General features: G+C 46.8%; 1 protein-coding gene across 12 annotated transcripts in view; it reads right to left on the bottom strand.

Moving 5' to 3' along the window:
• MYCBP2 (MYC binding protein 2) overlaps nucleotides 1-16,614 on the bottom strand; it is a 3,160,061-nt gene that overhangs the window by 172,930 nt on the left and 2,970,517 nt on the right. For all 12 annotated transcript variants that reach the window (XM_069639721.1, XM_069639717.1, XM_069639718.1 and 9 more), the window contains 2 exons: nucleotides 15,803-15,904; nucleotides 15,239-15,367 (listed from right to left, as the gene is read on the bottom strand). In XM_069639721.1, the coding sequence (XP_069495822.1) occupies nucleotides 15,239-15,367; nucleotides 15,803-15,904 (231 nt within the window). The remainder of the gene's footprint in view (nucleotides 1-15,238; nucleotides 15,368-15,802; nucleotides 15,905-16,614) is intronic.

Here is a 16,614-nt window from a genome sequence, read left to right as displayed (position 1 = left end):
CTGAAGTTGTGATAGCAGCACAAGCCCACGTGTACCAGGCGCCAGAGTGGTACGACCCGGCCTGGCCATGGAGGATCTTACTAAAGTCCTACAAGAGCTACAGGCCAAGCTCACGGCCACCAGGCAGGACTACGCTGTTCTGGATACCCAAGTGTGCAGTTTGACCGCACAGACAGCTTCCGCCCCTGCCACAGTCCAAGTACAGGTAACCCCGGAGCCTGTATTCCGGTTAGCCCCACCATAGAGGTACTCTGGGGACCCCCAGAAATATCAGACCTTCTTGACCCAATGTCGTCTTCATTTTCTCACCAAACCTGCTGGTTTCAGGGCTACCCAAGCTAGGATGGCCTTTGTTATTTCATTTCTAAGTGGGGATGCGGCGTCCTGGGCAAACCCTTTGGTGCAAAGGGATGATGGCGTCTTATATGACTGGGACGAATTCCTGCTGGAGTTTGGAAAGGTATTTAACCGTAGAGCTGCAGCCATGTGTAAGGATAGGGAGTTGTTGAACCTGCGTCAGGGCAGTAAGGAACTCGTAGCCTATGTCACCCAATTCAACCGGCTGGTGGCGGAGGCTGAATGGCCTCGCAACAGAAGGATGTCTCTCTTTAACAAAAGGTCTGCGGGACGACCTTAAATACCTCATAGCGCAGGTAGACCTGCAGCCCCGGGACTGCCCTGCGATGACTGATCCCGCACTACGGTTTGATCTCCGGCAGGCGGAACAACGTGGGGACTGAAAACGAGGGGACTTGCGCCCGGTTGCCAGGTTAGACCAGTCTCAAACATCTCGTCCCACAGAAAAAGCAGTTCGGGACGAACCAATGTAAATAGGTTCGACCCGGGCCTCACTCACCAAAGAGGAGAAGGAGCATCGATGGAAAGAGGGTCTCTGCTTGTACTGCGGGACAATAAGGCATTTTGTTGAAAAATGCCCCACCAAGCTTAAATCGCAGGGAAACGCCTCGGCTCGGCGGTTGTAGGGTAGTACAATGGAACCAGGCAATTGAAGTTACCCCAGTTGTAGGTTTTGTTAACTATGCTCCTCACATAACATTTTAAGAGTCTTTGGGTTTTCTTGGTCGTGAAGTTCGGGTTACCCTGCTCCTAGACTCCAATGCTACGGGTAACTTCATGGACATCGCCTATGCTGCCAAATTGGGGGTGCCCTTGTGCGCTAAGAAGTTTCCAGAGTCCGTGAATGCAGTAGACGGCACTGTGCTGTGGGCTCATAAACCAGTGCACTCAAGTTTTGACGCTGCATTGCCAGCAAAATCATCTGGAAAGAATCCAGTTTAACCTCATAGCAGCACCACAGTTCAGCGTCATACTAGGACCTCCATGGTTCTATAGACACAACCCTTAAGTGACCCGGTCAGAAGGCACGTTTGCCTTGTCCTCGTCATATTGCCTCATGCATTGTGTTTCCACAGAACATTCCCCGTCTCTAACACAGGGGCTCATATCTGGGCCATCTGTTATGTCAGTAGAAACATTAGACCTGAGTGAGTTACCATCAGAATACCAGGAATACAAGGATGTGTTAAGTAAGCAAGCCGCTGAGACTTTACCGCCTCATCGGTCATTTGACTGCCGTATAGACCTAGAACCAGGAGCAGTGTTGCCTTGCAGCAGAGTGTACGCCCTTACAAGCTGAGACAGCGCATTTAAAAGAATACATCAACACCAATCTACGGAGTGGGTTCATTAGGCATTCCAACTCACTGGTTTTGTCGCCACTCTTCTTCGTACCAAAGAAGACCGGTGACTTGAGGACCTGCATAGACTACCGCAGAATTTTTTTTTTTTTTTAATCAAAACATTTCTATTACATTTTCCACACATACATAAACATTACACATAACACTATGCATTGCTGGGGAAGGAAGAAACAGAGGGTAAACCATAAGGGGGGGTCAAAACAAAATTGGGGAGGGGCCTCTGCCCCTTGGACCATCTAGTCTTTGATGAGGGAACACAGGACACAGTCCCCGTGCGCCAGGCCCGCCAGTCCATGGTCACCTTGCTCTTAAGACTACCGCAGAATTAATCGTATCCCCATTAAGAACCAGTATCCCCTAGCCTTGATCCCAACCCTGTTGGATCAGGTTCGTGATGTGGCAATTTACACTAAGCTTGATCTCAGGGGGGCATATTACCTGATACGAGTGCGGGCCGGAGATGAGTGGAAGACGGGATTCCGGACCAAATTCGGCCTCTACGAGTACCAGGTCATGCCGTTTGGACTGTGCAATACACCTGCAGCCTTTCAGCACTTTCTGGATGAAGTCCTATGTGAATACTTGGATGCGTTCGCAGTGGTTTATATCGATCATATATTGATATATTCCCAGAACATACAAGACCCCGTCAAACACGTCAAAGCAGTGCTCCAACAGCTTCGAAAGCATAGCTTGTTCGCCAAACTAGAGAAGTGTGAATTTCACTGCACCAGAGTGAAATTCCAGGGGTACTTCTTGACTCCGTCTGGGGTACAGATGGATCAAAGGAAGGTACAGGCACTATTGGAATGTCCGGCCCCCACATCCATTAAGGAGGTGCAATCCTTTCTAGGGTTTTCTAATTTCTATCGATGCTTTATCAAGAACTTCTCCGAGTTGGTAACACCTATCACTGCCTTACTCAGGAAAGGATGAACATTCCTGTGGGATGAGTCTGTAGAACGTGGTTTCCAACAACTGAAGCGAGCGTTCACTTCCGCACCAGTACTAAAGCATCCAGATCTAACCCAATGTTTCTTGGTCGAAACCGATGCAGCAAGTTATGCTTTAAGAGCGGTTCTTTCCCAGCGGGATTCTAAGACAGGTTTACTACACCCAGTGGCCTATTATTCCTGAAAACTGCTTACAGCAGAAACCAATTATACTATCGCGGACCGGGAGCTGCTGGCAGTTAAGTCAGCGTTCGATGAGTGGAGGCACTATCTCCTCGGGGCTCGCCATACAATCACAGTCATGAACGATCATCGGAATCTGCAGTTTATCAAGACGGCAAAAACCCTTAGTCCCTGTCAACTTCGCTGGGCGCTATTCTTTGCGGATTTTGACTTTCTCATTACGTATTTTCCGGGAACGGACACCAAAAAAGCAGATATCTTGTCACGATACCCAGAACCGGAGAACAAAGAAGCGAGTGAAGTTTGTCCTATCGTCCCAGCAACTTGTATTATTGGAGGAGTAGTAGGGAGGCCTAACATCTTTGAAGATGTGTTAAACGCCATGTCCACATAGGACCTACAAGACTGGTGTTCCAAGGGATCCCGGCACACATTGGTGAATGGTCTCCCGTATTATGCCAAAGCCCTGTACATGCCAGTGCTCAGGAAGGAAGTCATGCAATGGTGTCACTATGCCTCATTAGCTGGGCATCCGGGCATCACTAAGACCCAACAAAACGTGGCCCGACATTTCTGGTGGCCCACCTTACTTTGTGACGTAAGGGTGTATTTGTCAGAATGCAGCACCTGTGGCAGGCAAAAGGCCAGTCACCAAAAGCCAGCAGGACTGCTCCAACCACTGCCTACTCCGCCTGCCCCCTGGCATACAGTCACTATGGATCTGATTGTGGACTTACCACCAGTCCAGAAGTGCACCTCGATCCTAGTCATTGTCGACTCACTCACTAAAATGAGTCACTTTGTCCCATGTATTGGGGTTCCCATCGCTGGTGAAGTAGCAGAGTTGTTCCTACACAATGTGGTGCGACTACACCGGTTGCCAACGCGTGTCATCACTGAAAGAGGCCCGCAGTTCACCTCCCGCTTCTGGCGACTGTTTTGCCAATTCATCGGTAAGGAAGTTAGCCTGTCGTCCAGGTATCACCATGAAACCGATGTGCAAACCCAAAAAGTGAATCAAGGACTGGAACAGTACTTACGCTGCTATGCAGCCAACGCCGAGACATCCTGGGTCCAGTATGTTTGGCTAGCTGAAATAGCTTACAATAACACAGTGCACAGCTCTACAAAACACACTCTGTTCTTTGGAGTGTATAGGTTCCATCCTCGGGTTTTGCCCACAACGCTGAATGCCGCTTCAACAAACTTTCCCACTTTACTAGGACACCAAATCCATGCTCAACAGGTCTTGACAGACATCCAAAAAAAACTAAATACAGCAAAACATGCCTATAGGCTTTATGCTGATATGAAACAACGCAAAACCCACTGTATAAACAAGGTGACAGAGTCTGGTTGTCCACCCGGAACATCAAAATGTCGGGGCACCCGTAAGTTACAGCTGCGGTACTTGGGTCCATTCACAGTGACAGATGTGGTCAACCCTGTGGCCGTGAGGTTGGCCTTGCCCAGTCAAATGAAAATACATCCCACCTTTCATGTGTCTTTGTTAAAACCAGTCCAGCCCTCCATCTGTAATGAGAAACCACCACACATATTGGAACGAGGTACAGGCCATTCTGAATGCCTAGCAACGCAAAGATGGTCTCTACTATTCAATAGATTGGGTGGGATATGGTCCGGAAGACCGGTCCTGAGAGCCCGCGCATAATGTTCATGCCCCGAGACTGATAAAGGCCTTCACAACAACCACCCAGAAAAACCCAAGCCCAAATCTTTCCGTGCAGGGGTCGGGGGAGGGAGTACTGTCAGGGCACAGGATGTGGGAGTGTGTGCAGGGTGTGGGATTGGGGTTGCATGGTTATCCAGAAGGCTCCAAGCTAAAAGCAGTAAAGAACAAAGCAGAACAAAAGGAAAAGGTTCCAGCTTTATAGAAGGCTCCTCTGTCTTCTTTGCAGGCAAAAGGACCTGCAAACTACATCTCCCAGCAACCTCCTGGCCAGGAACTACATTAAAACACCCACGCTGTGTATGGCACATGCGCACGCATGAGCACGAACTGAAGCACGGGGTTTGTGCTCGAGGATTCAACCTGAGCAGACGCATCGCCCGGAGCTCCAGCCAAGGGGAGAAGCGCGAGGGGCCACGCCCCAAGGAAACTTCATTCCGGCCCCTCGCCGGCATCAGATAAGTACAGTTAACGCTAAAGGGAAAAAAGCAAAGCCTAGACAGCACGCGCAGCATCAGGAAAGCCCTGCAACCTCAGCAAGTACTCTGTGCATGCTGAGGTTGCCGCGACTCCGCAGCGACAGTTATTTTGTCCAGCGAGCACGTCTTGCAAGCAAAAGACATAGCCACGTGCGGCCAATATCAAAACCGCATATTTGTAGCCACGTGTGGCGAACTGTAGTTGCAGTTTTGACTTCTTACTGTCAACCACGTATCGGCGAGCCTTAGATGCACGGGCTGGTTTAATACGTTCAGCCACGAGCGGCACACTACGGCTACTGCATGTTTGAGTCACTTATGGCAGGAGCAGCCACGCATTAGAGTAGGATTTTGAAGCCACTAACATTTGGGGGCACTTAAATGTTGGCTCTGGTTTAGGTTGCATGAACCTGTAGTAACCTGCCTTGGGGGTGTCACCAGTCATAGCTGTAGGAGCACCAGTATGCCTTGTGAGCCATGTGTAATCACCACGCAGATCATTAATACCCGCTCTCTTTGCAGCATTTGAATTCTCCCGATACCGGACCTGAGAGTGCGCAGGCAGGAGGCCAGCACTCACAACAAGAGCCAAGTGCCTTTCTGGTTACTTGTATTGAGTGTGAATTCTGTGGGGAATGTATACACTTGGGTGTGTGTATATGTTCACTTTGTACAGTTGTTAATTTACCCTGTGTCCCCTAACCTATCCACTTCCCCTTTCCTAGCCCTCATTCCGGTTACCCTCTGCACCTGTAACTATCCAACCATCGAGTCCATAACCCTCTTTCCCTGCTGGGGTCTCGTAGGCTTGTGCAAGCTTAGTCTTGCAAGCGCCAAGACCGCAGTGGCGGTGGTTGGTTCATGCCACTCCTGCACCTGGAAGCTGAAGCTGTGACAGAAGGATTTATCTTGTGTCCGACGGTTACTCCTCCTGAGATAGCGTAGACTGTAACTGCAAGGGAAATTCTACTGTGGGGTAGGTTGGGAGGGGTGATAAGGAATACATGGGAGGAACATCCAATAGAAAGAACGTTACCAGGGGTAAGTAACTGGTTCTTCGAATGGATTGTGTCCTCCCACGTTTTCCTTATATTTTGTACACTCCCAAAGCAGTTTAAATAATTTGGAGGAAGGAGTAGAATGTACTATGACATGAAATTTCATGGGTGTGTATGCATGGAATGCAACACTGCTTTGCCAAATGCAGATTCCTGACCCGAAGAAGAGTGTAAACTATAATGTTTAGTGAGGGTGTGCACAGACTACGTGGCAGCTGCACATATATCTCCTATTGGAACTCCCTCTGTGAAGCAGAAGTTGCCATGCCCCTGGTCGAATGAGCTCTTAAGTGTTCCAGAGGATCTTTTCCTGCCAATTTGTAGCATTCCGATATTGCCAATATAATCCATTTGGATAGAAATTGTTTGATAATAGCCAAACCCAATTTGTGACCTAAACAGCCCACAAATAACTGGTCATCCTGTCTTAACCCTGTCATTCTGGAGATGTAAAAGCTCAGTGCACGTGTACGGTCAAGCCTGTGAAGCCTTTCCTCTTCCTTCCCAGGACGTGGTGGAGGATAAAAAGATGGTAACGTTATCTTCTGAGTGAGATGAAACTCAGATAAAATTTTGGGGCGAAAATTGGGCTTCACTTTCAGTACTACTTTGTCTTTGTAAAATATAGTGTAATGAGGCTTGAAGGATTAAAGCCTGTAGCTCACCCACCCTTCAGGCAGATGTAATTGCAACTAAAGAGAAGGTTTTTAGAGTTAGTAGCCTCAAAGTACAGGAGTCTAAAGGCTTGAAAGGAGCTCCCATCAAAAAGTTTAACACTAAATTGAGATCCCAAAGTGGGACTTGAAAAGGGATTGGAGGAAAAACATTTGTCTATACATTTTTTTAAAAAATTTACTATTAGAGGTATCTTACCGTTAGAGACTTCCTACGAAGTGCGCTTACAAATATAAAGCGCTGCCAAATATCCCTTGATGGTACCAATCTGGAGGCCCAGATTTGCCAGATGTAGCAAAAATGATAACACCATCAGTGTATTACATGTAAACGGGTCTCTACACCAGCTGCAGAACTTATTCCAACGGCAGCGGTATAAAGATTTGGTTGCTGGCCTTCTGGCCGAAAGCAAAATCTCCATTACGTCTTCCGGGAGGTCCCAATCCTTCTATCTCAGCCTTTCAGAAACCATGCGTGAAGGGTGAGCATCAGGATATCCAGATGGAGAACCCGACCCTCCTCTCGCGAGAGAAGGTCCTCGTTTTGTGGAAGACGTATCGGAGGGCAGATGGACATGTCAAGAAGGTCCGGTTACCACGTTCTCCTGGCTCAATCCGGGGCAACTAGAATCATGGATTTCCTAAACTTTCCCAATCTCCCGATTACGCGAGGAATGATGGGGACTGGAGGAAACGCGTATATGAGTGGAAATTCCCAGTCCAATACGAAAACGTCTCTTAGAGCTCCTCTTGGGGGAAATTCCCTTGAGCAGTACAGCTCACACTTCCGGTTGGCACCAGTCGGGAACAAATTCACTTGAGGGGTTTCCCAAAGGGTGAAGATCTCTTGAAGGACTTCCTGAGCTAGTTCCCACTCGTGGGAGACTGTGCTCTGCCTGCTCAGAGCGTCCGCCGTTGTGTCCTTCTCTCCGGCTAAATGAACTGCCGACAGAGAGATTCCGTCATGTATTGCCCAGAACCAGCACTGCATTGCCTCTCTGCACAGTGGTATTGACCCTACAACCTCCTCTCTTGTTGAGGTAGTACATGACCACTGTGTTGCCTGTCATTATCAGGACATTCTTTCCCTGTACAGAGGGCAGAAAAGCCTTCAGCGCTAGTCTGATTGCGCTCAGCTCTAAAAGGTTGATATGTAGTTTTGATGGAGACCAACAAATGCTGATTATCATATCGTTTGTACGGGCCCCCCACCCCGAGAGTGAGGCGTCCGTCACTATCGTTATCTCCGGCCATGGTTGCCAAAATGTTTCTCGTTTCAAAATGTTCTCCCGACAGGCCCACTACTGAAGATCCAGTGAGACTCTGCTCGGGATTTGTAGGAGGTTTGACATCCTTCCTGAGAATTGTAACAATTGAGTCCTGAGAGCCCACTGGAGAGATCTCATTCTCAGGCGCGCCTCTAGCACCAGTAAGATGCAGGATGCCATGAGGCCGAGCAACCTCAGAAAATCGAAGACCGGTAGATGCTGGGCATTCAGGAATTTGGTCACCATCTGTAGAATGTCTTCATCCCTCACCACTGGCGGCAAAGCTTTTCCCAGGGATGCATCCAGGACTGCCCCAATGAACTGGAGTCTCTTTGTGATGGTATCATGTGGGACCTCTTGAAGTTGAGGGAGAAGCCCAGTCTGTGAAAGGAGTGGCGCGTATAGCTGAGAAGTTCCAAGGCTTGTTCTGGGGAACTGGCTCTGATTAGTCAATCGTTTAGGTAGGGGTAAACGTGAATCCCCCCTCTCCTGAGACTTGCTGCCACAATCGTCATCAGTTTGATGAATACCCTCGGGCGGAGGTCAGCTCAAATGCAGTAATCGAAACTGATAATGAGAACCGCCAACGGCGAACCTCAGGTACTGTCTGTGTTTGTGATGGATCAGAACATGAAGTAAGCATCCTGAAGGTCCAACGATACCATCCAATCCTGAGGCTGGAGGGCCTGAAGGATCAGAGAAAAGGTTACCATCTTCAACTTGTCCTTCCCGAGGAACTTGTTCAAGTCTCTTAAATCTAAGATGGGTCTCAATCCTCTGTCCTTCTTGGGGATTAGAAAATACGAGGAGTACCAACCCTTGTTCCTCTCCGCTACAGGTACTGGTTCTATAGCACATTTCTCTAGCAGGGTTAAAATCTCCTGCATAAGGAGCAGATCTGGAACTTTGAAAGAGTTGTCGCCCGGTGGATGTCTGAGGTTTTTGCAGGAAAGGGAGGCAGTAACCTTGGGCAACTGTTTACAATGCCCATGCATCTGAAGTAATAGCCTTCCATTCTGTCAGATGCTGTGACAATCTGCCTCCCATTGCAGTCTTGTGAATCAAGTCCTCAGGGAGGTTTTGGAGCGGCTGACGCAGTGGGTGAAGGTAAGGCAGCCGCTGCTGTTGCAGTCTTAGTTCTTCTTCCCCGTCCACCGTGGGGGAATCTCTATTGTCCTCTTTGAGCTGGCTGTCCACTGCCCCTTCCAGATGTGGAGTAGTGACAAAAGGACCTACCCCTCCAAGGTGAACCAGTGGGTCAGTTTGGAGATTGTCTGATAGCAGCACCAATGGATTTGGCTGCTGCCTTGGAAGTTTGCAACTTCTCCAAACTCTCATCAGTTTTGTTTCTGAATAAATGAGTGCCCTCAAAGGGCATGTTGAGAAGTGTGGATTGTACGTCTGGGGCAAATCCTGACTTTCTCAACCAGGCAAATATGAGCATCACTGTACTTGGCACCATAGCTCTGCTGATGCCATCAACAGAGTCGAGACCAGTATGGAGGGATTTTCACATTGTACCTTTCCCATCCTTTTTTTTGTAGTTGTAATATATTTTATTACCTATAGCTCCAGATCTATTCATGCCCCACCGGTCTGCTATACTTCCTCCTTCCAACAGCTCATAACGTAAGTCTCAACCTCAACCTTCTAGATTCCATATTCTCCCTATACATTCTGTATTCCATACCTGACCTTCTGCAATGCTTGCATATAAGATTCTACACATCTCCCTTCTTTACTATCTTTCCAATCCTTGACAATGTTTAGAAATCCGTCTCGTTCTTTCCCCTCAGGGATATGGTCAGCCGCCATGAAAATGCAATCCCAAAGGGTGTGTGTAAACCTTGCTAATGTGCACGTAGCATTGTTCGATTTCAAGCCCATACTCCCAGCCGAAAAAAAATTTTGGGCCATGTCGTCATAATGCTTATCCTGAGGGATTGTAGGATAGGCATTCTGCCTACTAGTGGAGGTGGCCGCCTGAACCACCCAACTCTCTGGTGTTGTGTGCTTGGACAAGTAAAAAGGGTAAGAGCTTGAAAAACTGTACTTTGCCGTCAACATTTTGTTGACCGGCGGAATGGCCTCTGGTGCCTTCCAGTTGGTAGCCACACGCCTTTGTAAGGCTTGATGAAAAGGCACAATTGGGTCCTCTTGTGGTCCTCTGTCCAGGATATCACTTAGATTGTCTTGCTCAAACACTGGTGTAGGTCTTGACCACCCCATTTATTCCATAACTCTTAACATCAGTTGCCTGTAGGTCATTTCTGCATGGTCACCGGGGTGTGCCCTGCCGAATTCAACCTCTGGTGAGGTCTCTAAACCACTGGCCTCATGTAGGCATTCCTTTAGGCTTTTCATTCTTGAATCTTCTGAAATTAAGGCCATATTGTAAACCAAAAGGCCTGAATTCAACAGAAGATTCCTCTGCATCCTCATAAATAGAGGAGAGGGACTTGAAAAAAATCAAACCAGGGCAAAGGAGTATGTGTCTTTTCCGATGTAGTCATAATATTTGTGGTCAAGTGTGCTGAAATCGCAGAGACCGTCGACGTCTTCGACGGTTGTGTCGATGGCTTCGACATATGTGGCTTCTCCAAAGTTATTGGCGCTGATGGCATCAATGACGGATGTTTCGACCCGGATGGAGTCGAATGTTTCGGCGTCTATGATGTCGATGGCTCAGTCCTCGAGGGGACTTTCTCTGGACTCGACGGATTTTTCGATCGCTCTCGAGGAGTGTTACCCGCGGGTCCGAAGACGCACGGCTTTTGTGCTTATGAGGTCTTTCGACTGGAGCATGGGTTTTGGGTGTAGTCGAAGGGGACAAGGCCGCGTCCTCGAACACCTTTAACATTCGTAATCTAAACTCTTCCCACTGGGCCGGTGAACTAGACTTAGTGGGCCAAATGACCAGTTCCGGTGAAGAACTTGTAGACGAGGAAGATGGCGATCTATGGAGCCGTTTCTTTCTGTGTCTAGAGGTCGACGAGTGGTGTGAACCACTTTGTGACCGGGAACATATATTCTTTTTGTGACAAGGAGTTTGGCAATTTCATATAAGCTCTCGACCCCCATCGTTACATGGCATGTTGGGTAATCTGCAAACCAGATGGGGCGTGCTGTTATATGACCTGGAGTGTGGATGAGCACAAAGATGTCAGGTCACCTGAGGGGGGTTACTAAACTATCGACCCCTAAAGTGCCTTGCTGGGGGCAGAGCCCTGCAGGAGATGTGGTCGAGGACTGGACCAGAGGGGGGGGGGGAATGTCGAGAGACAGATGAATGTGTCATTCATAACGTCCATCCCTCCCCCGCATTCATAACGTATAAACAAGGGGAGTGCATCATATGGTGTTAGCCCCTTCCCCACCTACATACTGGAAGCAAGAGAGATGCAACTCACTAAGACATCCGTACTGACCTGATCCAGGAACTATCAAGGAAGAGATGAATCTGCAAACTCAAGATGAATTTTGGTGTAAACAAAGATGACATGAACAAGTAACATCACTGCCAAACTGATAAACGCAGACACACTAGACACGAAGCAGATATCGTGAAGGCATCATGAAGCAAGACGCAGACAACAGTTTCCATTTTCAACCGAAAAAAATGTACTAACTAAAATGTCAGGATGGTGTAAGACCTAACTTACTCGATGCTAAGGTGGGATTTCCCTACCTAAAGAAACTAAGGATAGTCTGAGTCAGTAAATTCAACTTAAAAGTCTGTCTGTGTCCAAAACCTGTACTTGTCCTCACAACTAAAGCTAAACAATGTGTAGGGATGTCTGCACCAAAAGAAATGGTGTTCTACATAAAGTTCTGAGCTTCTATCAGCTCTTTGGCTTATGTTTTCAGCCCCTTCCCAAAGTTCAAAACAGTTCCACACAAAGGTTCTCAGGGTTCCCTTCCCCACATTCAACACAGTCCCAATAGGCCTTGAGGTTCCCTTCCCCAAGATCAACAGTTCCAATAGGTCTCTTGACTTGATATGAACAACAGTTCAACAACTTAACTTTCCATGGTTCTCTCTCCGTCACTCACTGATCTCCTGCAGCTCCTCTGGGTGCTTTTGGCTCTCTCCTCTGCAACCTTTTGCTCCCCTTTTGCGCTTCGACGTGCAGGCAGCGCTCATCCCTTCCTAACCTTCCTGCTGCTTGTGACAGCTTTCTGGAGTCTTCCGTATCCCCCAGCTCCAGTTGGGGACATATGGCACTGAAGTCTGCAGGGCACCCAACCTTCTCACAGTCCATTTGGGCTGTGGCGTCTCTCTCGCTCTCCTGCAATCCCTGGCAACCGCTCTACCAGTCCATCTCCAGCCTGCTTCGTACTGGGATGCCGTGTCCTTCTACCCAAGCGGGTTTCTCCTCCAGGCAGCTCTCTCGCCCTAAAACCCTGGGAATTCTTGCCTCTGACTTGTTTCCCCTTATAGACACCTGTAGTCTTTCAACTTGCTGCAGGTATAAGTCCTTTGCCTGATCCCAATTAGTGGGACTTGCCTGATCTTGGTAGTAGTGTTTCACAGTCCTCTTCTTCGTCTCAGTAGCAGAGAGGTGTTTACAACTTGTAGTGTGCATTACTCCTAATTGCCTCTTCTTCGTCCTAGTCCTAAAGGCATATGCATGTGGGACAGTGTGGGAAGGAGGGGCCGACTGACAATAGCCTACAAAAGGTAGGGGGGAGGGCAGGGTGCATTCTGACAAGGAGAAGGGGGATGAACATCTACCCTGCTCACCTGAGGGGGTGTCTTCCTGGAGGATCTTTTCCTTGTCCCTTTATACTGAGGATATAACTGAGGGTCTTTTTTAACAGAGGAAAAACATGGAGTTTGACAGTATCGTACAAAGATTTCTGGGGTGGAAGGTTCATTGGAAAAGGGAATGGGAAATACTGCTAACCCTCTGAAGACATTTGCTCCCCACTCACAAGAATCCTCCACCCAGGTGACCCTCCAACGCATATCTTCCCCCATGGTCAGGCTACAAAAGCGATTGCCTTTCCCTGGCCACCTGAGAAGAGGATCCAAGGGGAGTAGATGGAAGACGCTCTCAGGTTACTCACAATATGCACTCACCACGAAGATACACGGACATTGTGTCAAATGTGCATTTAGACATGAACAATGTTACCTGCACCAATAGACACTAGAAACATATCATAATCAATGTATATGATGAAACGGAAGGCAAATGACACACATAAATAGCTTGCTCTAGCTTGCTTAACATAGCAATGCAACGTTAACGAGGGGCCATATTGGATCAAATGGATGGCAAAAATAGGTTACAGTGAATGGAGAACCTGAAGACGCCTTGAAGCTGCTGGGAGATTCGGTTTGCTGAATTAGCTCAAATAAGACCCGGGAAGGCCAGAGAGTGACCACGCAGCCTCCTTCGAAGGTTACTGAAGAAATGGGAGGTTTGAATAGCTCTAAAGAAGAAAAGAAGATAATATTTCCCAAGCGCAATGCAAATTTCTCTTAGATTAAGTAAAGAACACACAACCTTTGAGTGCCAGCTGCCGGCTAATTAAAAGCTCAAAACTGCATGAAGAGTAGCTCAACTACATTTTTAGAGGCCAATGAGAGTAATAGAAGCCATTGACGGTAAAAGTTGAACTGAATAATTTCTCCCCACACGTGACTTACAATTACAGAACAGTGTCTATTCATTAGCTTCAGACGCAGCTATGCCGCAACCCCTCTGAAAGCGAGAGGTGCCAGGCAAGGCCAAGCTCAAAGTTAGACGTCCTGGCTTGTGGCCTAGGAATCAGGGATGTTATCTTGTTCAAATGGAAAAGCAGCTCCTGCATATCACTCTGCATACCACTATTTTTGCTAATGTCCTGATGGCCTGCGTGTGTGTTTCCTGGGTGTTTATAGAAGTAGTAGAACTGCAGTAAGGGTGTGTTATATGTGGGCAGCTTTGGTTCAAACTTGCCACTATGGAGAGAGACTGACTGCCTCATCACGAGTTTGGCGGTAACCCTTAAATGCAGCGGTAACGCTATTAACGCTGCATTTAAAGGTCCGCCAAATCACGGGTTCGGCAGGATTTACCCCCAGCTCTGAGCTGGGGGCATATCCGCTGCGATTTTGCCGATTTTCGGCGCTATTACTGCCACGCTAATACCGCCGAAAATTCCCCATTGGGCCCAATGGGGAATGGGGACTTACCGTTCCGCCAAACCCGTGATCCGGCGCTAACAGCGCCGGGGGGGTTTGGCGGTAATGCTACTAGCCCCGGCGTTAATACCGCCGGGGATACCGCCCAACTAGTGAGGAGGCACCAAATTTAGAACACGTGAAGGTGAGTAGGTTTAGGGACTGTTCAGCATTTTATGTTTTGCTTAAAAACATCTAAAATCGGACTAAATTAACTTGAAGTCGGCAGCTAAAATCAGAAGACAAAAGTTGAAATTAGGACAGTTAATATGACTTTGTAACTGCAACCTGATCAGAGTAGGGAATCCTTTCGGGATAAATCCTTCACTACCTGGAGTGTGTGCTAGGCTGCAAGTACCAGAATGCATTGCAATTGTAGTGTGTACACTGCAAGTGTCTCCATCTGACAGTCATTTGGAGGATGCATTTGTTTTCGATATTTGGAAGGTGCTATTCTGTTCGTTTAGAATGCTGAAGTGAAAAGTTTGATCACACCATAACAATGGGGTCAACAACATATTGCATGACCAGTTTTAGTGCTGCAAGCTAAATGCTGTGGCATCATGAACATATCCCCCACACCATTTTTCCATGTTTAGCTGCATTCACAGAGTCCATCTTCCTTTGCACTCTTTGTAATAACATATCCATATTGCTTTTACAGTAAAAGGGGAAGTCAGCGAACCCACGGGAAAAAAACAATCCTATTGTGCAATATTCCTTTCCTTGGCCACTTTCCAAAAATGATAATACCTTGTTGCTACTGGATTTGAGAAAAAGAGTCACAGTAAACATTCAATTGGAATAACGAAAATGTTGAGAAGATTGAAGCAGATGTCTAATAACAAAAACAAAACATACATGTGTACCATGTTAACAAAATGCTTCGAAAAATGTGCAATATGGAAATAGTATATGAAGAAAAACACTTGCAAAATCTTCCAATTGATTGTTACCTTTCTTTGACCACCTATTACCATAATTTGCTCATCTGATAGAGGAGAACAAGAAAGAACAAAGACAGTTTGCTTGACTGTTACCTGTCTTTGATGTGCTTTAGTTCGTCGATGGAGATGAAGAAATCTATCACAATCTGTGCACAAATTTCCACATGCATTACACAAGATAATGGCTGCAGTCTCTCCATCATCATGGTTATCGCACATTGGCTGAAACAAGAATTAGGCATACCAAATCAAACTATTCAGCAGAAACAAGTCAGACATGAAACTATCGAGACTGAGACATCATTGATACAGAAGCCGAAATTAAAGAGTTATATTCATATAATGCACAACAAACACATGAAAGTAGAGTTGTGACCACAATGGCGTGTTGGTTGAAAGGGCATAGATGCTTGATGGGCAACATATATTCTCTCGTAAGAATTCAATTTTTCATCTAATCGAAGCATGCTAAATCCTACATGTAAGTTCAGCAAGGCCCTGGTAAGGCATCCAGTCAAGCAATGATTTACCAATCACAAACTGATCTCACAAAATACAGAAACGCATGATGATCCAAGGGCCATGCAAGAGCTCAGAGTTCGAGGGTGCTACAATACAATAAATAGGTATTCATGAGTTTAACATGACCCATTTTACCATTTGCTTCTGTTGTCCATCCTTTCCCATCCATCTTCCAGAGGACAGACGATCCACATGGTCCTGATCAAGCACACAAAGTGATGCTAGTGCCAACCAGAGCTGTTTGAAGAGAAGTAATAAAATACTAAATCTGTGTACATTTAATTTACCATTAACGAGCGATGTCAAGAAGAGAGAAAAGAATTGAAGACACTAAAGGGAAATCTATAGCACTGAAAAAACTACGTTCATTTTTTCTTGAACTTCAAAGATAGTTAGGTTAAAACACTGCAATTTAGTAAGTCAGGAACAGAATGTGTCCGCACATGTTACAAATGCAGTATTATATTCCATATCAAATATGTGTGTGAATTTATTTGAGACATATGTTTTCAACCATTAGGTCTGAATGTTGAGAATACCACAAAGAATAGTGAATTTACTTGGACGTAAGGTACACAATCTGTTTCAGATGTCCAACAAAGTTTTCTTGATTTTGAGGGTCTTGTGAATTTCCTCCTGCTAAAAACCACTCATTTGGGATCATGGTTTTAAGATGCTCACATTTATTTGCATTTCTCCAACAATTTGGTAGTAATGGCCTGGGGATGTGCTTGGAGAACATACTTAAAGGAATGAGCCTGAGCAGACACAGACTAATTGAAATCAAAACTTAAGTAAGTTGCTATATGGAACCAAATGTCCCAACTTTTTCTACCCACAGATGCTAAGGGAGACGCAATGAGACTCAGGTAGGCCCAGCTCACTGTCTTCCTCGCCATCTCAGATTCCCCCACTATCTCAAGTGACAGCATCGCTCTTGCTCCCAA

The sequence above is a fragment of the Ambystoma mexicanum genome, chromosome 7q (assembly GCF_040938575.1).
Source record: "Ambystoma mexicanum isolate Mex_15411 chromosome 7q, UKY_AmexF1_1, whole genome shotgun sequence".
Taxonomy (NCBI): domain Eukaryota; kingdom Metazoa; phylum Chordata; class Amphibia; order Caudata; family Ambystomatidae; genus Ambystoma; species Ambystoma mexicanum.
Note: the sequence above shows the minus strand (reverse complement) of the source record. Positions and strands in the feature narration are given on the sequence as shown.